The 23,013-nt window shown below is 41.2% G+C and overlaps 1 protein-coding gene and 1 pseudogene across 3 annotated transcripts; both read left to right on the top strand.

The window, feature by feature from the left end:
- The first annotated feature begins 1,974 nt into the window (after window positions 1-1,974).
- On the top strand, window positions 1,975-12,424 carry slc39a7 (solute carrier family 39 member 7). 3 transcript variants are annotated; one of them, XM_035992785.1, is made up of 9 exons: window positions 1,976-2,139; window positions 4,197-4,314; window positions 4,345-4,684; window positions 6,078-6,246; window positions 6,976-7,056; window positions 8,261-8,395; window positions 8,657-8,779; window positions 10,775-10,971; window positions 11,648-12,422. In XM_035992785.1, the coding sequence occupies exons 2-9, from the start codon at window positions 4,205-4,207 to the stop codon at window positions 11,900-11,902; spliced, it is 1,410 nt and encodes a 469-aa protein (XP_035848678.1). In that variant the 5' UTR covers window positions 1,976-2,139; window positions 4,197-4,204; the 3' UTR covers window positions 11,903-12,422. The 3 variants fall into 3 exon arrangements, with proteins under 3 accessions (XP_035848679.1, XP_035848678.1, XP_035848677.1); XM_035992784.1 differs by having other exon boundaries at window positions 4,197-4,684; XM_035992786.1 differs by lacking the exon at window positions 8,261-8,395 and having other exon boundaries at window positions 1,975-2,139; window positions 4,197-4,684; window positions 11,648-12,424.
- A 3,524-nt stretch (window positions 12,425-15,948) lies between these two features.
- Window positions 15,949-19,796, top strand: LOC116046443 (annotated as a pseudogene).
- The last annotated feature ends 3,217 nt before the right edge of the window (window positions 19,797-23,013 follow it).

Here is a 23,013-nt window from a genome sequence, read left to right as displayed (position 1 = left end):
CACATTACATTTAGAGATAGGCTTGGTTTTCATGGTCGGGGATAGAAAATGGTAATCTGCAAAGTAACTACTGTGAGACAAGTGTAGTGTAGTGGAGTTCAAAGTCCTATAATATTTCCCTCTGAAATGTACATGGGCATACTCAAGTAAAGTAAGTACCTCAAATTTATTTAGGTAGCCTACAGTAGGCCCACAGTTATTCCACCATAGGCAGGTACACCACAGGTAGCTTACAACAAAAATAATTTTCCATTCCTGGTAATGATGCAGCTAATTGCATACCATGCATTTTCTAAATATTGATTCTGAAATCGACCCAATAGGCTACACAATGGTGGAAGACGTACTCAGATGTGTACTTAAGTGAAAGTAACATTGCTGTACCACAGTGTAGAAATACTCTGTTACACAGGTTAGAAGTCCTGCATTCAAACTCTTACTTTCAAAGAAGAATTGGAGTCAGCCAGTGATGGAGACTCGAGAACTCCATCACTGGGTGATTCTCTGGCTATTCTCTGGGCTCGTGACTCGACTTGGACTCGAGGACATATGAATTCGGACTCGAGCATTCATGAAATTGGACTCGTAAATTGGATGACGTTTCTGATTACTTTAATGTGTAATAGGCAGTGATGGAGTACTCGAGTCCTGCGCTGCATCTCATGTCGCTTAAATTGCCTCATGGGGTCATCCACTTGCCTCCCTTCCTCGCGTCTTAGTCCCTCCCACTAAGGAGGCACGGGAGAGACGTGAGGACATCATGTGAGGAGAGAGGAAACCAGCAAATGTGTTGTTAACGGGTTGAGACGTCCTTTCCTCTCAAGCGTCACATGAATTTGTCAGCTGGATAGGCGGAGTTAGCAACTCCTTCAGCTGCATGGTTTCCGGGAAGACTGCTCTTGTGCATCCTCGCCTATAGCTCCTCGATGATCCCTCCTCGATGCTCTCTCCTCGGTCCTCGGGGCAGAAATAAGAGCTCTGAGACGGCCCTCGCCGAGGAGTGACAGAATAACTTCTGGTTCAGCCGAGGGCCGAGGAGTTGAGGAGCTATTAAAAAAATTATTATGAAAAAGGGCCATGAGATGCAGCCCTGGACTCGGACTTGTGTCCAACTTGAGTCGCTATTCTCTGGACTCGTGACTCGACTCAGACTCAGGTAAGGGTGACTCAGACTCAGGTAAGGGTGACTCAGACTCAGGTATGACTCAGACTCTTCTTTGGTTATTCAGACTTGGATCCGGACTTGAACACTGGGGACTCGAGACTTGACTCGGACTCAACAGTTGGTGACTCGACTACAACACTGGAATCAGCTTTAATGGTCAAGTAAGTGCCTACACATAGGCTACAAGGAAAGTGCGTAACATTACACATACAAGGAATCTGACTCAAGCTTTTTGTAATCTAAATATGGACAAAAACTAAAGCTATCAAACAAATGCAGTGGAGTAAAAAGTACAATATTTGACTCCAGGAGTAGAAAGTAGCATAAAATGGACATACTCAAGTAATGTGCAAGTACCTCAAAATTGTGGCCTATAAGTGCTATACAGTACTTAAGTTAATGTACTTACATCCTACCACTGCAATTTATACATTTTATTTTATTGTAATGCTGTTTTTAAATCTAAAAGCACCATTTTCAATACATACATTTATAACGAGGCTACACGCGTTTATTGCCGACAAACGGACGTTCATCCTGTTCTCCTCCAGGATGCTGCTGTCTCTAGCAGCCTAAAGTGATTAGTCAACACACCACATTCATCTCGCGATACTTCTATTGAGACCTCCTGTGTCTTCTCTTTACATCTTCACAAATCCAATTAGTCCAGTATTTATGCGTGGAAAAGTTTAAGAGATATTTTAAAAAATACGTTCACATATTATTATAATCTTCTCATGAAAAATGAAGCATTTTTTTCATGTAAGTAGGGACGATGAGGGCGCACATAAGGAGGCACACTTGGAATTGGAATGCGTTCTCGCGAGATCTCGATGAGTTTACTCCAAAGTAAATGCCACGTCTTACCAGTAGTATCAAGGCAGACAGAAAAATCAGCAGTTTACCTAACATACTGTACGCATAATAGAGAGTTATTCAGCAGCCCAGCAGGCAGTGATATCTGACACAATCCGGTAAGTAAGTAATTGTTTGTTTTTCATTGTATGTCGCAGTTAGGGATGTTGCTACTGCTGCAGCAACATGTTAGCAAGTTAGCTAGCCAGACAGTAAAGCTACGTTAGCTTTCTGTACAACTTGTGAAAACCGGTGATGCGATTTCATTGTTTGATGACCTGGAGTTTTTGCTGTTTACTGTGGGATTAAACACTTTTTCAAGATAACAGATTATCCGCTTTACATCCACATACAATGTTTAAAGCCGCCAAGTAAACAAAGCTAACTATGACTTGCAAGTGAAAGGATGATTGTTGAATAAGCTAACGAGGATTGTGTCGTCGCAGTTAACACAGTCTGCGCACATCAGCAGGTATCGTGCTACTCTCGTTCACACTGTTATCATAATTACAACAGTTTTACATCATGGCGAGGCAGGCAATGAATAGCAGAGCATTTATAACATGAATCAGTGGTGGAACATAACTAAGTATATTTACTCAAGTAACGGTACTGTACTTAAAGACAGTTTTGAGGTACTTGTACTTAATTTGAGTGTTTCCATTTAATGCTGCTTTATACTTATACTCCGTTTGGGAAGCCAATATTGTACTTGTTACTCCACTAAATGTATTGTGACAGCTGTAGTTACCTGCAGAGTGAGTTATCCTTCAGATTATCAATACAAAACATACATAAACTAATACATTATGTTATATTATTACAGGTTATGATACCCAGCACTGAGGCAATTAAAATAAGGCCCACCTTTACTGGCTACAACATTAGAGTGAATGATGTACTACGGTTTTTTTACACTGTGGTATTGCTACTTTTACTTAAGACACAACACATTGGAGTACTTCTTCCATTGCTGACCTTAATGCAGCAGATGCATCCCCATTTTGAGTGCTTTTTGGATAGCTGCCATGTTGGCACCATAACACAAACTGGCTGATCTGATGTAGAAAGAAGAGCTCTACCTACAGACAGATCATACACCCCAATCTCAGTGAAGATGCACTGCTATCTGATAATTTAAGTAGGATTTGGTGTTAATCTGGAACACATTTGTCTACAGCTGATAATTTGATTGCTTACACAAGGTGGGGTAACAAAACAAAACCCCCCACTGTAGCTGTATTGCTTCTCTTCATCAGTGGCCACAATTTCCCACAGCTGAAATAAAATCAGAGCAGCATTTTAACACAGGTTATTTTTCCTCACAGATCATTCAGTAGTTGCAATGATCATGAGATAAATGCATTAGTTAGCTAGTTGCACTTTCTCTATGATAACACCTGTTGCAATTGCTGGAACTTCTTTGTTCCTGGTGCTTAATATAACAAGGAGAAAGATTGATACTTTCAAGCCTTTTCTTGAACTGATTGCTACTCACCAGTCCTTCTCTCTATAAAATCACACACTTACAGCTTTCTTATGCAGCTACTGTAAATGCACAACATCTAAAAAACAACCTATGCCATAAAATAGATGGTGTATTCCTCTTCAATTGTCTGATGTGCGCATATGCATATGACCCAAATATATAAAACAGCTAAGGACAAAGTGATGGTTCCTTCTTCTTTTTTTTACTTTATTGCAAATGCTGTACTTTTTAAAGACAGTAATAGGAAAGCTATTGGTCTATTTGCTTTGTCACAATAATGTTTACAATGTAGCAAGGCAGAACATAAATCAATTTTCTTTAATTATCTGGTGTTTATTAGAGTAAAAATGTTTATTAGGGCAACTGAGTCCAATCATTTGATCAGTATTTCGATCGCAATTTTGGCTCCTAACGATGGCAAAAACATTGTAAATTAGCAAAAAGATTATTGATTTTGTCTTGTGTTCTGAAGGGGAATTTAAAAAGTTCAACGGGAAAAGTGTTAAGGACATTTTCACATTTTATAGTGGTTTCTCTGTTGATTTGTTTCCCTGTTTTAGTTCAGTGAATGCAACACCTTTCCAAAATTGTGATTTTTTTTTTTTAATAGTGACGAATATCATTTCGAGCAGCCCGACGTGTGAGTTTTTATTTATTCTGCCTTCTTCACTTTTCTCTTTGTCAAAGGGGATAATATGGGCTGTATACGTCTGCTGGCACTGACGCTGGCCACATCTGCACTACTGCTGTTAGCCTCACATTCAACCACTGCCCATAGCCATTCTCATGGCGACCACGGCCACGGTCACCATGGACACGGCCACGGCCACCATCACCACGGCCACCACCACCACGGCCACTCCCACGGAGAAGACGATAACGAAGAAGTGAAGATGTTCCACGGAGCGAGCAAGTGGAGCGCCGAGGCCAACGTCCCTCTGCAGGAAGAGGAGCACCACGGACACGCACACTCGCACGATCACGGACATGGGCACGCTCATGATCACGGACACGCACACTCTCACGATCACGGACATGGGGACGCTCATCAGGACGCGGAGGATGTTGTTCGGGTGCATAAGGAGAAGAGTGGACACGGACACACCCACGGAGGGGAGAGGGTGAAGAGGGAGGCAGAAGGAGAGAAAAGGGACACGGTGGAGCTGTGGACGCAGGTGTGGTCATGGGTTAAAACGGGAACAACAGGTTGTCTGTTTGGCCAGGGAAATCTATTATCTGTTAGACTTGGGTTTGACTGAATACATCTCTGTTTCCTCCCATTTAGGGCTGCACGATATGTGGAAAATATCTAATTGCGATTGTTTTGATAGATGTTGCGATATGATTCACGATATTGGAGGGAATGTACATTTTTGTATCATTATTCTCATTTTCATTGAAATATATTTAAAAGAATTCAATGATTTTTTTTTTTTTTGCGAGGATCTGTAACAAACAAAAATGTTTTCTTCAGTCTGTAGGATAGGATTTGTAGGCCGGGACGTCTCTGCGGCACCACAATACTTCATTCAGACTGGTTTGACACATAGTTTGCCTTTAACAAATATTGCGCCTCCCCTGTGATATGGATATTGCACGAGTCCATATTGCGATTTCGATAAAAAACGCGATTAATTGTGCTGCCCTACTCCCATTATAATCTACACAGTTCAAGTACGAATATGTCAACCTGCGTGGTTAGATATGGGCATGAGGCTGTTTTAAGAAGAGCCGGATCAGAAAGTCAAATCAACATTTTGAAGAACTTGTTTGACGCTTTGGGAAATTTGCTTATTTGCGTTCTCGCTAAGAGTTTGATGAGAGGATTGGTAACACTGGTATCCGTCCGTTAAGACTCCAGGAAGTCACTGCGTCTGGCTAAGTAATAGTCTGGCACACAACACAGGCTAAGCTAACCACCCCCCTGGCTGCAGCTTCATGTTGAACAAGTAGACAAAGGAGTGGTGTTGATCTTCTCATCTCACTCTCTGCAGTAACCCCCCCCCCCCTCCCCTCCCAAACATGTTGAACTATTTCTTTAAGGGCTTTGCTGGTACACTCATTTAGTGAAATAGACATTTAAAAGCCATAACTAGTAGTGTTGCTTCATTATCGTATTCTGTTGCATGTGTTCTTGTTATTTTGATTACCTGAACACCTTTACAATATAAAATAATTGAGCATAAATCTGCTCAACTCTATTTTTCATTCAACTGCAATAGCAGGACTAAATCAGACTGATGTATGGCCAAAAACTTTGCAATCATTTTATATCCTCTGTAAGCGTCCCGGGAGCAGGCTTTCCATGTCATGGTTTATTTTTTATTGTTGTGTCATTGGTACCGATATAACAATATAATCAAAACAGATTTGTGCTTACAAATCTGAGCTCCTCGTACATGTTTTACCTAGATTAGCCTCCACTCTGATCACTGTTCGGCTCCTTTCCCCGTCTAACTCCCGTTTTACTGTTTTGAACTGTTTACTCCTTTGTGCTGCGTTGTTGATGACGTTGCAGTTTTGATGACACTCGTCTACAGTAAACCTCCCTCCCATCCCTGTGCGCAGGCTATCGGAGCGACCCTGCTGATCAGCGCCGCTCCTTTCCTCATCCTGTTTCTGATCCCAGTTCAGTCCAACAGCGACCAGCACCAGAACCTGCTCAAAGTGCTGCTCAGCTTCGCCTCAGGTGGACTGCTGGGAGACGCCTTCCTCCACCTCATACCACACGCTTTGGGTGGGTAGTCCATCCATAGTTTTTAATCCTTCATCTGTTTGATATATACATATTCTACGGCAGGTAATCTACTCCATGCACACGAAGGAAGGACATTTTTTTTTCTCCTCACCTCTCATATTCACATTGTTTTTTGCTCTCAGAGCTCACTTTCATGCAGGGCTGCACAATATATCGTTTTTTTTTTTAACGTCATCGCAATATCAACTGGCGCAATATACATATCGCGAAAGGTTGCGACATATCGCGATAGACACTACGAGATTTTTTGTGTTAGTTGAAAGAAAATATCAGTAGAAAACTGCACTTTAAAGTGTATGTCATTCTTCTTTAGTAGTGCCTGTCATTGTCAATTCAACGTTCAATTTGTTCAATAAAAGAATGTTGGAAATTATCATTTGTTTTAAACTCAACGAGCAATTTGTTGTATTTTAAAAGAACACTGACACCAACAGAAAGGCAGAACTGAGTTCTTTTATTGTCCTCATATCGTGCAGTCCTACGTTCACGCTGTTTGGAGACTAACCAGCAGAGTTAGATTCCCATTCCTGACACTTCTGCAAACTTTAGACGGATACAAATATACATACACATACAAAAAAAATATTTTCAGTCGTCTGAACTAATAACCGAATGCTCATCTAAAACAGACACGGTAGCAGGATGTTCCGTTTGTCTGTTTGAGTTTAATGTCTGCTTCCTCTTGTGTATCGTATTTGTTGTGCACAGAGCCCCACTCTCACCACGGAGAAGAAGATCATGGACACTCGCACGCAAGTGAGGAGTCACATGACCACGGCCACTCCCACGGTACGCAGCAATATCCTTTTCTTTTAGTTCATGTATCGTTTAGTTGGTGTTCTTGTTGTTGACGGGTGATTTCAGGTTTAAAATCAACCAAAGAAATTTATAAAAGCCCAAAAAAATTCACTGAAGTGGATCTACTTTATGTATGATAACATGTACACAGATGTAGAGGTGCAACGATGAATCGATGAATCGATTAGTTGTCAACTATTAAATTAATCGCCAACTATTTTGATAATCGATTAATCATTTGAGTCATTTCTTTATTAAAAAACATAAGATTTCTCTGATTCCAGCTTGTTAAATGTGAATATCTTCTAGTTTCTTCTCTCCTCTGTGACAGTAAACTGAGTATCTTTGAGTTTTGGACAAAACAAGACATTTGAGGACGTCATCTTAGGCTTTGGGAAACACTGATCCACATTTTTCACCATGTTTTGACATTTTTATAGATCAAACAACTAATCGATTAATCGAGAAAATAATCGACAGATTAATCGACTATGAAAATAATCGTTAGTTGCAGGCCTACACAGATGCATACTGGAATCAGCAGGAGTAATATTCATCTTTTAGTTGTTCTTTATTGTCCGTGAATGTGGAATCTTGACTTCGGCTGTAAAGGTTGGTTAAAATCACATCGTAGTAAATCACTATACATACAATACATAGCACAACATGCACAGTACAGACAACAATAACAGTGTGGAAGGGGTTTACAAATTTAGAAATGTTATCGCATTTGGTATGAAAGACTTTTTGTGAAGGTTTTTGGTTGCTGCAGCAGCTCTGTTGCGTCTTCTTGAGGGCAATTTTATAAATTCTTAATAGAAGGGGGTGAACAGAATCGGACAGTTTGTGTGGCTTTTGTTTCATCTGCATTTTATACAGTACATCCATCCCAGTTGTTTCTGCTCTTTCCCAATCATGTACTGCCCATGTTTTGTTCTAAGCCCCCAAGTGCTCCTACCATGCACACATATTACACGTTTAAACACTTTCAGCAAGTCGCTTTAAAACATAAAGTATTCTTTATTGGCTGTAAAACTTAAGATGAAGTGCAATCAACAAAAGGTTCCTAAATCTATTTAAACTCCTCTACAGCTTCAATGGGCTGATCATTAATCAAAACAGGCTGAAAACAATGACCGAACTCTTTTAATGTATCACAGTTTTCACTAGCGCTGATTGTCCTCTGCTTGCACAGGAGCCGCCCACGATCACATGATGTCAGTGGGTCTGTGGGTTCTCGGTGGGATCATCGCCTTCCTGGTTGTGGAGAAGTTTGTGCGGGCCCTGAAGGGAGGCAGCGGCCACGGACATTCCCACGGCCACTCGCATGGTACGACGCTGGAACTTCTTCCTGACAAAAGAATTTTTTTCATTGTTATACAGTAACATCGAATATTCATCTGCAGGACAGAAATTAAAGTTTCCGTATTCTAGCATGTGTTATCTTGTATATTTGTATGTCCGGTGTATTGACCAGAAGGGCTTATGAACTTTAAAAATCATCATTAAATCGGCCTCTGTAGCCACTGCTCGTAATCTCAATAGTTGATCTGCAGACGGGCCTAATTTGAACTTTATGTAACATTTTCAGATGCTCCCAAGGAAAAGGACAGTGATGGAGAAGAAGAAAAGGAAAAGAAGAAGAAGAAGAAGGAGAAAGAAAGCAAAGACGAGAAGGTGCCAAAGAAAGAGGAGACACAGGAGAAGAGCACAGGTGAACAAAACCTAGATTTGCACAGATTTACCTCCTGAACTAAGTAGATGGACTCAACAGCTCCCTCTGCTGGTCAGGTACTGAACTGCAGTGTGGTGACGCATCACGCAGGCTACTCACAACTTAAAAACACAAGCAGATAATTACCAATTAACTTGTTTGCTCGACTGAGGTTGGTTCAGCAGAACAGAAGTGACCTATGCACATGTAATACCAGAGGCTCAGGCTTGTGCCCCATTTAATTTGTCTGCCTAAATTCATTTTTTTTTAAGTTTGAAATACACTCACTAACTGCCCATTCCTACAATCTAATGAAAATGGAAGTATCCAACACTACTTTTTTCTAGCTTCTGAAATCAAAAAAGGGGTAAAACATGGAGTGTTTATTATGTAGAGTTCTATTTAGTAAATGATGATAGTGCATTTTAATTATACATAGGTCTGGGTTACAAAATAGTTTGTTTGAGTGATCTGATATTGGTTAATACAATCTGCAATTGAGCTTTTATTATGTTAATGTGTTAGTCCTGTAAAAAGTACTTTAAACCAACTTTTAGGGGGGTCAGCTCTTAATGTTAACATTAACCTGGTGTGTTTTTAAAAAAACAAAAAAAAACAAAAAAAAAACATATTGAGGGTTGCTTCTTGCTTGTAGATTTAACAGCAGAAGAATCTCTTTTTTTATCCACGCAAAATTTAGTCTGGATGCCAGCCGAACTTAGCCCCGCCCACAACATTTGAGGTCAGGAAGTTCGGTCTGGATTTGATCCGTTGAGGAGCAACTGTGCTCGAACCAGAGCTGTTCGGACCAATCAAATTGTCAGGACGGGCTTTATACGATGATGGACAGATGATCAACAGTAACGTAATCAACCACGTCACCAAAGAGCGCTTGGGTTGAATTTGTTTACAACAAAGATGGCTGCCGCTGGAGAACTGAGATCGCGTCTGTTATAGAAGATATCGACAGCGCATTCATTTTAAAAGAGGAACAGAGAACCGCGATCACGGCATTTGTCGATCGGAAAGATGTTTTTGCCGTCCTTCCTACGGGATTCGGCAAAAGTTTAATTTATCAGCTGGCCCCGATGGGGTGCACATCACATACTCCGTTGCTCTGATTGGTTGTAGGTCTATCCAATTGAGTGGAGAGGCATTTTCTTTCCTGGTTCGGTTGAAACTCGTCCCATAATCACAGCCCAATGGAGCAGTATCAGACTCATATTCTGACTAGAATCTGAGTATGGAGCAAATTGTAGGATTTTAAAGGCACCCTTAAACAAAATTTGTGTCCATATACAGGTTTACATTTTTTTATGCAGAATTATTTGCAAAGAAATGTTTCAGTGAAACTGTAAAAGTGTTTAAAAATTAAGAAGGAAATGAGTGAAATGCCCTGAAGTCTGTGGCATTTTATTTTATTTTTTTTTACTATTTATTCTCTTTCCTTATGTTTATTTATTGTTTGTTTATCTGTGTCTTGCACTTATCCCCCTATCCCTTGTTGCTGCAACAGTGTGAGTTTCCCCATTGTGGGATTAATAAAGCATTTGTAATGTATGTACTCGAATCAGAACCAATAATGTAGAAAAAATATTAAGTTTCTTATTTCAAAAAATTAAAATAAGTCTGAGAAATGTACATTAATATGAATGCAAAATTTTAACAGTAAAGATAAATTGGCCTATTTGTGGAAAAAAGAAAAGATTTACACATAGATAGGCTTACTATAGGTATCTATGGCAGCCATACCGTTAAGCTTAAGGAGTCACTGTTCCTTCCAGATGGATGTTTAACATTTAATGCATAAATAATATCCATTTCTTTTCAGCCATTCTGCCCAGTTTAATATGCAACTCAATTGTATACAATATATATGCGGTAGGGGGTCCCTACTCGCTCTCTCTTTCAGCTCAGGGGTCCCTGGCCTAAAAGACGTTGAAGACCCCTTCTATAAGCGTTGACCTTAATTCTCCTTTCTCTCCACTGACACAGACATCAAGGTGTCGGGCTACCTGAACCTGGCAGCCGACTTCACGCACAATTTTACCGACGGCCTGGCGATCGGAGCGTCGTTCCTGGTCGGCCCAACGGTTGGCGCCGTCACCACGCTCACCATCCTGCTGCACGAGGTCCCGCATGAGATCGGAGACTTTGCCATCCTTGTCCAGTCTGGCTGCACCAAAAAAAAGGTAGCTGACTGCTCAGGCTTCGGGTTATATACGTCAAAGAAAAGCACAAAGAATCTTTCGGTCACAGAGAATCAGCAGGAGCTTTTTTTAAAAAGAGAATGAATGAAGTTTATCAGCCCAGTATTTGATAGACCCAGTCATCAACATGTATGGACTTTGCTTCGTGAGATATCCCCCTCTGCTCTCTGCACGGTGATCCCCCTTCTCTGATTGGTAACTATACTGTAGTGTACAACCATCCAGCTCACTACAATTCACTGTTGATGTTAAAACTCACAGTTCACATTTGAGTGTGAAATCATCAAAGTGTGAGCTGGGAGCAAATTGTAGGAATTTAGGCACCCTTAAACAAAATTTGTGTCCAAAGACAGGTTTAATTTTTTCACCTTTTTTTTATGCAGATTTATTTGCAAAGAAATGTTTAAATTAAGAAGGAAATGAGTGAAAAGCCCTGAATTCTGTGTCATCTTTTTAAAATATTTATTCTCTTTACGTATATTTATTTACTTCATCTTGTACTTTTCCCCCTGTCCCTTGCTGCTGCGACAGTGTTATTGTCCCCGTTGTAGGATTAATAAAGAATCTTGAATCTTTTTTTTTTTATGTCGTGTTACTTGCCCTTCTGAAATATTGACATTTCGACTGTGGTAAATATCTTCTATATCTTTCCCATCAGGCCATGTGTCTCCAGTTGCTGACTGCCCTAGGAGCTCTGGCCGGCACAGCTTGCTCCCTATTGGCCGAGGGCGTGGGCGCTGCGGCGACCGCCTGGATCCTGCCGTTCACGGCCGGTGGCTTCGTTTACATCGCCACAGTCACCGTTCTGCCAGAACTGCTGGCGGGCCGCTCCAGCTTCGGCCAGTCTCTGATGGAGATTCTGGCGCTGTTGTTCGGAGTCGGCATGATGGTGCTGATCGCCGAGTACGAGTGATACTCCGCCGAGTGGACAGAGAGGGGGGAAAAGGTCAAACGGTTGGAAAAAAAAACAAAAAAAAAATGCTGGTTTTAAAGTAGAGTTCAAGTGGATTATTGTTTGTCAGGGGTGTGTCTTCTTTCCTTTTTTTTTTTTTTTTTATTAATTATGTTTTGGGACAAAATCCACCCCCTGATGGCGAATGGATGATTTTTGTTGTACAACGTTTCGATCTTAGACCTCCCATCAGGACAGGAGGGGAAATCTTTTCTGTCCGGTGGCAGAATTCACTCACCGCTTTTACCACACGGCTCAATCCGCTGCACCTTTACCGCAGCGTAAACTGACGGCCAGGTTTCCTTACAAAAGTGGCTTAAAGTAGATTCATCTTGCACCCATAACACCACATTTTCTATAATTTTGCAGGTGGCTGGTCCTTTAAGTGCTCATATAATGCTTTTTGGCTTTTCCCCTTTCCTTTTATTGTGTTATATATCTTTTTGTGCATGTTATAGGTTTACAAAGAGAAAAAGCCCAAAGTCTACCCCAAAGGCACTTAGCATCTCCAACAGAAAACACTGTTCACAAACTGCTCCAAACAGCTCTGTTGTAGTCCAGCCTTTACTTCAGAGACAAACGTGGTCACTTTGTAACACACGTTATAATGCTCGCCTAGCTGCTAGCATGGCACGCCCTCATACTCTGCAACTGACTGGCTAGTAGTCCTTACCTAGCTACTGAGCATGTGCGACTCCCAACAAAGATGGAACAGAAGTGAGATGTCTCACTCTGTAGCTAAAACAGAGAGCTCAACACACAGGGTGAAAAGAGGAGCTGCAGCAATGTGAAGTACAACAAAAATATGGTGTTTTTTGAAAATTAAACCATGTAAACCTATTCTGATATAACCTCTAAATACAATTATGAACCTGAAAAGGAGCATAATATGAGCACTTTAAATCTACATTTCAGAGTCGGGTCGGTGAAAGAGGGGCGAAAGCGACGGGATGGCTCGGTTGTTCTCACCACAGTGACCTGCTCACTTATACGTGTTAATGTCTGTTTCATTGGGAGAAAAATGGATCTTAATGTTTTTACATTCCACAAAATAAAAGCAAATGTCGTGGCTTCTACAAATGTACTCTCAAATCATTAAAGCCTTTTATGAAAGGAAAAGTTTCCTAAACAATCTATTGTTTATTTCCAACTGATGGATGATAATACTGACAGCTGCGATGAACATCTCCGATAAAGATTCATCGTTTCCAGTGATTGCTTTTCAGCATATTCTCTAATAACTTGATACTTGAAAATGTATTGTACTGTGATAATACTGTAAGTCTGTAAATGGTTGTGTGGCCTGTTTTAATTTAGCAAGTTAAAAAAAGCATTTTATCTGCTATTCGCAGAGGGCTTAAGTTTGTGTGGTCTTAAGTGTTGTTTTACAAAAGTGTAGAATTTTAAAAAATGAATCTCGATTCCATTTGTTCTGACTGACCCGGGGGATGTCTCATGCTGCATGATTGAGACAAATTTGTGATTTTGAGGGCTGTACAAATAAAATTGACTTGACTTGAAAATGCATTTGAAATAAGAATTCAGGCATGAATGGGCTTAGCTGCTGTAGTTCTAAAAAAGGAGGTTTGTACATCCAGGTGGATCTAGTCTATATCCGCGACGTTCCTCTTCCGGGATTGCTCCGTTGCCGACGGAAATTCTGCCGGATTTCACTCATTTAGGCCGGATGTCCGTTACCTTCCTCTTTCTTTGTGTTGGAATTCTAAACTCCGGTGGATTTCTGAGGACTATGGTTACCTGCTCCTCAGATCTCTGCAGGGTAAATCCAGACAGCTAGCTAGACTATCTGTCCAATATGAGTTTTCTGTTGCACGACTAAAACAACCTTTGAACATATGCGTGCTCCACCATGGCACGTTTTTCTGCTTGAACTTGTGGAGCTTCCTCACATTGAATGAAGAGGCTGCCACATATTCAGCGCTCCGGCAGTACCCAGGAGGCGAACTGGCACCTCTCCAACTACTAGTCCACTCTCTGTATTTGGTCCATGCAGACTAGGCAAGACAGTGAACATGATTGGTCAGCATACAGTAAAGGCAATGAGTCTGTTACCTTATTGGACATGAATCTATGAATTTACCTGTTATTTCTGACAATTTGATAAACAAAAATGGCTATTATGCTTGCATAAATGAAACCCCCGTTGAAGAAACTTGTTGATCACCTGCCTTGTTTGTGGCTCGCGTGTTTCACACCAATTAGGCCTAATTACTCAGGTTGCAGTGTTTATCTAAGGATTCTTGCCAAGTATTTGTATTGTTCTACTACATTGAGGTGAAACACATGATTACGTGTTGAACCCAGTTCACCAGCATACTGAGGGTTTTCATTAGATCATTTTAGTTTATTTCCTCATTCTGAAAGTAGCCAGCAGTGTTTCTTTTCAAAGTTAGAAAAAAAAAAACTAACCCTGTGAGCAGAAACTGGAAACATAGTTTCTTCATTCGATGCAATTTTAAAAACTTGAAGTAAAAGTAACGCCACACCCATCTTGACAGTATCTTGCTGTACGAGGAACATCAGACAAAAAAAGGATGGAAACTATCTCAGTCTCCAGGTTGGGAGCCTCTGGTATAGAGAAGGAGGACGAGCAGGCAGATGTTTGAACTGTAAATCATAATTCAAACTTGGATCACCATTGTTTCATTCCTTAACCTTTAAACACTGTTTGTTGCTACCCCCCTTAATTTATTGTTTTCGGTCAAATTTGACTGGACAGTTTGAACTGCTCTTATTTTAACATAAATGCCAATAAAAATGACAAAAAGTATTTTTAATAGAACATTCATTGTAAAAGAACCTTATTAGAACATTAACATCTACAACGTGTGCGTGCATGCATTTGTGTGTGAACATTGGTGGTTCACATGCACAAGTGGCAACATGACAACATGAACTGACAACATGAAGTATGTGTGTGTGAGTGTGTGTACATGTGTGTGTATGTGTGTCTGTTTGTGTGTGTGTGTGTGTGTGTGTGTGTGTGTGTGTGTGTGTGGGTGTGTGTGTTTCTGTGTGTGCGTGCATGCGTGTGTGCGAACACTGGTGGTTCATATGCACAAGTGGCAACATGACAACATGAACTGACAACATGAAGTATGTGTGTGTGTGTGTGTGTGTGTGTGTATGTGAGAGTGGGTGTGTGTGTGAGTGGGTGTACATGTGTGTGTATGTGTGTGTATGTGTGTCTGTTTGATCAAGATCAAATCTAAAACCAAACTAATTCAGAATAAGAGAGAATATTTGGGTATAGGTGGTTTCTGTTTTTGTTGGCCAATAAATAAAAAGCATTTTATGTACACCTCTACACTCCTCTGTACTTCTCTAAAACCAAATTATTAGTGTAATAACATACTCTCAACCGTGGCATGCTTACGTTTTCTTTTCATTTCAGTTCAACTTACAGTAGGTTGGACAAAGATTTCAGCTAAGTTATCCTGCGCTTGCAACAGTCATTCAGCCTCAGGGTTGAGTGTTTTAACCTTTCACCAACAATGAGTGCCAATGAACTCATTATCAACAGCTGATGAACAAGGTGGGAATCCTCAGAGTTGCCGGAGAGCCATTTTGGCCTCATTTCTCTCAGCCAGGGTTCAAAATGATCTTTTTCGTCTACCAGCCAAAATGGCTAGTGAATGTTTAAACTTTACCAGCATTAAACATTGGCTGGTAAATTGTAACCTGAATTGAACCCTGCTCACAGGAGATATTTGTCATAGCAAGAAAGGGTTAGGTGTTACTAATGACACTAACAGCAGCTTTGATCTATTCCTTCACCACCACCACCAGTGTCTACACTCCAACGGGGAGATATGTTTTGGCTTCTCTACCTTTTTAAAAAAATATTTTTTGTAACAATGGAGTCTAATCTCCAAAGACTACATTTCATATTATGCATATGTACAAATAAACCCAGTTTTTCAGCATCTGCTAAGGTGTGTGTGGAACGGAGTTTTGCAATATTTCTGAGATGGTAGAAAGAAATCATGCAGAGGTTTTTGATATGGGCTTCAAGGTGAGTTGTGGGTCAAATCTTACACCAAGATTGGTGACAGTTGTGGAGAGGGGAATGTCATGACCAGAGATAGTTATACCGGATATGCAGGAAGACTGGGTTTGATGTGAGGTGCCAACAAGAATTGCCTCAGTTTTGGAGCTGTTTAACTGGAGGAAGTTGTGTTTCATCCACACCTTTATTTGCTGTGATAAGGTTGTGTGTAAAGCTCTTTGTGTTTGGAAAAAAGCATGATTAAGACACAGACAGAAAGAGAAGGTGTTTTTCAGCATCATCTGCCAAAGACTGACCAAGTTTCTCCTCAAAAATAACTACATCGACCCCTCAGTGCAGAAAGGTGGGATTCTTGGAGTCCTCGGCTGCTTAGAGCACATGGGTGTCATCACACAGCTCATCAGAGAGGCCCATTGTTGTTTTGTTTTGGACTTGGCTAACGCCTATGGATAGATTCCACACAAACTGGTTGAGCTTCCACCATGTTCCCAGTAAGATCAAGGATCTGACCATGGATTACTACAATAATTTCAGGCTGAGGGTCACTTCTGGGTCAGAAACATTGAGAGGCCACCAACTTGGAAAAGGAATAATAACAGGCTGCACCATGTCTGTTGTTCTCTTTGCCCTTGCCATGAACTTGGTGGTGAGCTGAGGTGGAATGCAAAGGCCCAAGCCCAACCCAACCAAGTCTGGAGTACGACAGCCACCTATAAGAGCATATATGGATGACCTCACCATCACAACATCGGTTCCAGGGAGCAGATGGATCCTTCAAGGACTTGAGAAACTCATTACCTGGGCAAGGATGAGTTTCAAGCCCACTAAGTCTAGGTCCATGGTGCTGAAGAGGGGGAAGGTGGTTGACAAATTTCATTTTTCAGTCTCAGGAACTGCCATGCCCTCCATCACAGAGCAACCTGTCAAGAGTTTGGGGAAGCTCTTTGACTCAAGCCTAAAAGATGCTGCCGCCATTAAGAAGTCCAACAAAGAGCTTGGAATGTGGCTCACCAAGGTTGATAAGTCTGGGCTGCCAGGTAGATTTAAAGCCTGGATCTACCAGCATTCCATCCTGCCCCGAGTCCTGTGGCCTCTGTTGGTCTATGCAGTCCCAGTAACAACAGCCGAGTCCTTTGAAAGGAAGATCGGTGACTTTCTTCGGAAGTGGCTGGGACTTCCACGCAGCCTCACCAGTGCAGCACTGTATGGGACCAGTAACATACTGCAGCTACCATTCAGTGGCTTCACTGAGGAATTTATGGTAGCTCGCACAAGGGAAGTCTTACAGTACAGGGATTTGAGGGACTGCAAGGGGTCATCAGCCAGCATCGAGGTGAGAACTGGAAGGAAATGGAGGGCAGCAAATGCAGTGGAGGTGGCAGAGTCACGCCTAAGGCAAAAGGCACTGGTGTGCATTATGGCATCCGGCAGAGCGGGGTTGGGCTACTTCCCAGAGACCCAGGTGGGCAAGGAGAGACACCGTCTACTCCAGGAAGAGGTCCGAGTAGATGTAGAGAAAGAGAGATTGTGTAGGGTGGTGGGTCTCCAGCAGCAGGGAGCTTGGACAAGGTGGGAGAATACACTGCAGCGCAGGATCACCAGGGCAAACGTCATCCAGGCAGACTTCCAACGCATCCGGTTCCTTGTGCAAGCAGTCTACGATGCCCTACCAAGCCCAGCTAACCTCCACACCTGGGGGAAAAGTGAAACACCTTCCTGCCTACTTTGCTCTGGAAGAGGCTCTCTAGAACATCTCCTCAGTAGCTGGCCAAAGAGCTGGTGGAGAAGTGTAAAGACAGTGGCTGGAAGACTTTCTATGAGCCTATAGAAGTCGGCTGTAGAGGCTTTGCAGGGCGCTCACTGTGCAAGTCCACAAGCGGTTGGGCTTTACAGGAGCGGCCAAGAAAAGGGCAATTAAGTCCGCAAAGGCTACTGCAGAGAAAGCCACAAAGGGCTGATCCGTGGGTTGCTGCTGGGACGCAAGTCAGGGCCTGATCAACCCTGGCTGGGTCGTATGGGAGAGGGTGTCTGACATTGCGAGACCCGAAACACCTGATGACCCCATGTCACATCAATAAGGATGCGTCCCAGTGCATCCAGGGGATGTTTCTTGCATAGCTATTAAAATAATAATTGTTGGCATGAGTTTATAAATCATCTTTTAATGTTACACAGTGGCAATGTGGCACAGTGAATCGTTAGGATGAACTGTATCTGTGGGTGGCTATCTTAGTGACTATACCTTACCTATAGGTCAATAAGCCTATCATCAGTGAGGATTTATATTTGCTAATAATATGTTGGAATTATGTTAAGACCTTTTAATTTTTGAAAAAACTTTCAAAAATTGACAGTACTTTGGAGGCCACACAAGGGGTCCTGAATCCTCTGTTGAAGATCTCTGCCTTAGCCAAATATTGGTCACATTAAATATACTGAATCTCAAAAATATCGGAACTAACCCAAAAAAACAAAACATTTGTAACTTGTCTGCAGTTGTTAGGTTGTTAAAATACCCAAATTCCCACAAATAAATACTGATATGCCCCCAGTGTTACCTTAAGGCCACTTTATGGTTGTGTGTAGAATCGATGGCGTACCCCCGCAGATCCCCGCAGACCACTCTGCGTCTATGCCGGACCCTACGCTGTAGCCTGACGTGCACCTCTTGAAAAATGGAACTACACGTCGAGGCGACGTAGACCGCAAGGACTGTGATTGGTCAGATTAATACATCATTTCCAGCGTGTAGCTTTTCCGGTTTTCCCGTCCCTCTATACCGCCATTTGTTTTGTGAAAAGGACCACGATGGATCAAGTTGAGAAGCGTTTGATCAAAGAAGTACGAAAGTACGACCATCTTTACAACTCATCTTCCGCGCATTACAAAGATTGCCAGATGGCAAACAATTCATGGAAAGAAATTTCCCAGAATGTTGACTGGACATCACTGAGTGCATGAAGCGGTGGAAAAGCCTGCGGGACAAATTTGTTTGTCTCCACAAAAAGTTGGCGCCAAGAAGCGGTGATCCAGGTGGTAAAAATGTGCCTGCTTTTTACCATTTTCTGTCCTGGCTGGCACCCCATGTCAAGCACCAGGACACAGAGTCAAATTTCAAATCTAAGATAAATATAAGTTTGTTGTTTACCTCTGTTTGTGTGGGCTACTAAGCTAGCTAGCTAACAATGCTATTAGGTTGTCCATATACATGTCGCAATGTTACATAGTCTGTAACGTCTGTGCAAAAAAAATGTAAAATAATAACATGCTGAAAATGTTGTTTTGATATGCTGTTTTCAAAGACTTCTGGTGGCAAATCAGACCATGCATAGACCACAAATGTAATTACCTGCACAGAAAAAGACCAACCAACTCTCTCTTTGTCTTTCACAGGAACAGATCTCACAGGAATAGACCTCAACAACATCTTCTGATTCCGACTCCATGCCATCCACTTCACCTACTGAGTCATTCTCGGTGCCCCCCCAGCCACCAGCCTCACCTGCACAGCCATTGTCTACCCAACCACCACCTGTGCCTGCTGTGTGTAGGTCCCCAGCTTTAATGCTACCCGAGTCACCTGTTTCGCGAGTGGGGTTGAAACAGAAGAGGAACCCAGATGACTGGCTGGTAAAGCAGATGGCGCAGCTAGATGAATGCCAGATGGACCTCCAAGACAAACTGGTGCAGGACACCGGTGACAAGTATAGCAGATTTGGCCAGACAGTGGCTGCTCTGCTACGGAGGGTGCCAGAGGGCCTCAGGTCTGATATCATGTTTAATGTGCATAGGATGCTGTATGAGAGCAGACAGCAGCAAGACTGAACATTTGCACCCTAGTGCAGCAAAACTGAACATTTGCACCCTTGTACTGATTCAGTGCACTTTTGTAAATACTTAAAATGTTCTTATATAATGTATATTACAGTACAATTGTGTGTGTTGTTATTTAATATTTTTTGTACTTAAACCTTTGCCCTTTGTTTTTGGCACTTTACTTAATGCACATTAATAAATCAAAGTTTGTTTTGAAAAAAAGTTTGTTTCTTTACAATACAACATTCATGGTTACATCGTGGGTATCAGAATCAGAAAAAGCTGTATTGCCAATTACGTTTTTTACACATACAAGAAATTTGTTTTGGTGTTGTAAGTACATGTCACACATTCTCTAAATATAAGAAGGTTAAGAAAATCAAGTATTAGAATATAAACAATATAAGTATAACATATATACACAGTAGAGAGAGCAGTACAGCAGAGTTAAATACAGTGGCATGTAGAGCCAAAAATCTGAAGCCATGGCTTCCCACTGGTTGGTTGAAGGGCAGGGAAAATTTCGGGCTGCAGTGCAGTCCACAGTGCTTTGTAGACCTCCGATACTATGGAGGACACCGTGCTCGTAGCCATTTTGTAGCCCAACCCTGTGACCTGTTGGCTTGCACCTGAAGATAAAATCTTCAAAGTTTTAAGAATGTCACGCCTTTTCTCAGAATGACTTTAATCCAAGATAGTTACAATATTTCAACCTAGAGTTACAAATCATACACACCAGTACCATGCAATGCCAATAAATCTTCAGTGTCAGTAAATATTTGTGCATGTTGGTACTAGGCAAGGCAGCTTTATTTGTATAGCACATTTCAGCAACAGGGCAATTCAAAGTGCTTTACATAAAACATTAAAGAGCAGTTAAAAACGATTAAAAAAAGAAATAAATAAATTAAAAAACAGGCAGGACCATATTTCTTTACCATCTCATCCACCACGGGCCCCGCAGGAACACGTGAATTTATACTCTTGTTACCCATAACAAGAGTGGAAGTACTTCTCTTTATCTACAATATAGCCATCGCCATAAGGCTTAGTTTAATCAGGCAAACTTTGCAAAATCCTAAACAGTTCCAACTCCTTTAGAGTTTATCATAAAATCTATGTCACACCCACGTTGGAGAAATTCTCAGAAATATGCCTGTTATCTGTTCAAAAATACCACTAGATAAAAGACGAGAATAAAATTGACAGTGCAGTATAAGAAGTTAACAATTATTTAAAGAATGGCAACTGAGAGTTGCGGTGGACCTGCAGTTTTCTGTGAGTTTGTTCCAGATATGTGGAGCATAAAAACTGAATGCTGCTTCCCCCTGTTTAGTTCAGACTCTGGGGACATAAAGCAGTCCTGACCCAGACGACCTGAGAGGTCTGGGTGGTTCATAGTGTACTAGCAGATCAGAAATGTATTTTGGCCCTAAACCGTTTAGTGATTTATAAACCAGCAGAAGTATTTTGAAATCTATTCTTTGGGGCACTGGAAGCCAGTGTAAAGACTTCAGAACTGGTGTGATGTGATCCACTTTCTTGGTGTTAGTGAGGACTCGAGCAGCAGCGTTCTGAATCAGCTGCAGCTGTCTGATTGATTTTTTAGGGAGACCTGTAAAGACACCGTTACAGTAGTCAAGTCTACTGAAGATAAAAGCATGGACAAGTTTTTCGAAATCCTGCTGAGACATAAGTCCTTTAACCTTTGATATATTCGTAAGGTGATAATAGGCTGACTTTATAATTGTCTTAATGTGGCTGTTAAAATTCAGGTCCAGAGTCCATGACTACACCAAGATTTCTGGCTTTGTCTGTTGTTTTTAACATTGTTGTTTTATGCTTAGCGCTGACTTTTAATCGTTCTTCTTTTGCGCCAAAAACAACCACCTCAGTTTTCAGGCAGGCACATCCAGTCGTTAATTTGTTCAATGCACTTCGTCAGTTTTTGTATTGGACTATAGTCCCCTGGCGATAAGGTTATGTAAATTTGTGTGTCGTCCGCATAACTATGGTAACTTATTTTGTTGTTTTCCATAATCTGAGCCAGTGGAAGCATGTAAATGTTAAACAGAAGAGGCCCCAGAACGGAGCCTTGGGGAACTCCACACGTCATATTTGTATGCTCAGATGCATAATTACCTATAGACACAAAGCAGTCCCTATTCCTTAAGTAGGATTTTTGAAAAGGCCTGTTGGTAGAATATCAAGGCAACAGGAGGAGGTTTTCAGATGTTGTATAATGTCTTTTAGGTTTTTATGGTTAATCGTATGGAATTGTGTCATATTGGAATTTGTTTTGCATGGACACTGTGACAACACATACCCTGTACTCGATATGGAGGCACTGACTGTTTGTCTAATTTTCTGAATTTTGTCTTTGAAGAAGGTGGCAAAATCATTGCAGGCCTTGGTGGATAAAAGTTCAGATGCTACTGGTACTGGAGGGTTTGTTAAACCTCTTAAGTTTCACTGTACAGTGTACGGCACAGCTTGTGGCTGTGGCGTCGCTGTAATTTCCATTTATAAAGGTTTTTATAACTTTACAGCATTAAATCTTCAAAATATACAGCCATGCGACACACCAATTGAAAGCTTAGAGTCTCAGGATTCCATTAAGCCCACACACAAAGCATAAGATGATTTACAGCAGTTACACAACTGCTACAAAGTTATAATAAATAAAACAATACAACGAAAACAGCGCAGCTCGTGTGTAGTGCATCCTTACCTGTTTCCTTGTCCCTTTAGCCACTGCGTGGATTTTTTGCCCAAAACTTTTTTTTCTTAAATCCCGAAGAGTCCAAGGAAATGGAATATCCAAGCCATTATATCCAAAACGAGCTGTTCGCCTCACAATCTTGACGTTTCTGGCCGAATCACAACGGAAAATCGCTGAACTGTTTTTCATTTCCGCACTTCTAACGCTGCTCGCTTTTTTTTTTTTTTAAACTTTATTTCAAAACATAGATTACAAAGGTTCAATCATTGCAATGTATATACAAATAAAATACAAAAATATATACAAATTATAATATCGAAGTAAAAATGAGAATAATAAATTAAACAAAAGGAAATAAAAGTACAAAGAGGACAGACTTCCAAAAATCAATAGTGTAGACAGCAGGAGTATTTAAACAAATAAATTGGAGTAGACATCAGATATTAATATAGCTTTCTTATTGGATACCAACTTAAGCGACTCAAAGTACATCTCAAATTCAAC

The sequence above is a fragment of the Sander lucioperca genome, chromosome 16 (assembly GCF_008315115.2).
Source record: "Sander lucioperca isolate FBNREF2018 chromosome 16, SLUC_FBN_1.2, whole genome shotgun sequence".
Lineage (NCBI taxonomy): Eukaryota > Metazoa > Chordata > Actinopteri > Perciformes > Percidae > Sander > Sander lucioperca.
Note: the sequence above shows the minus strand (reverse complement) of the source record. Positions and strands in the feature narration are given on the sequence as shown.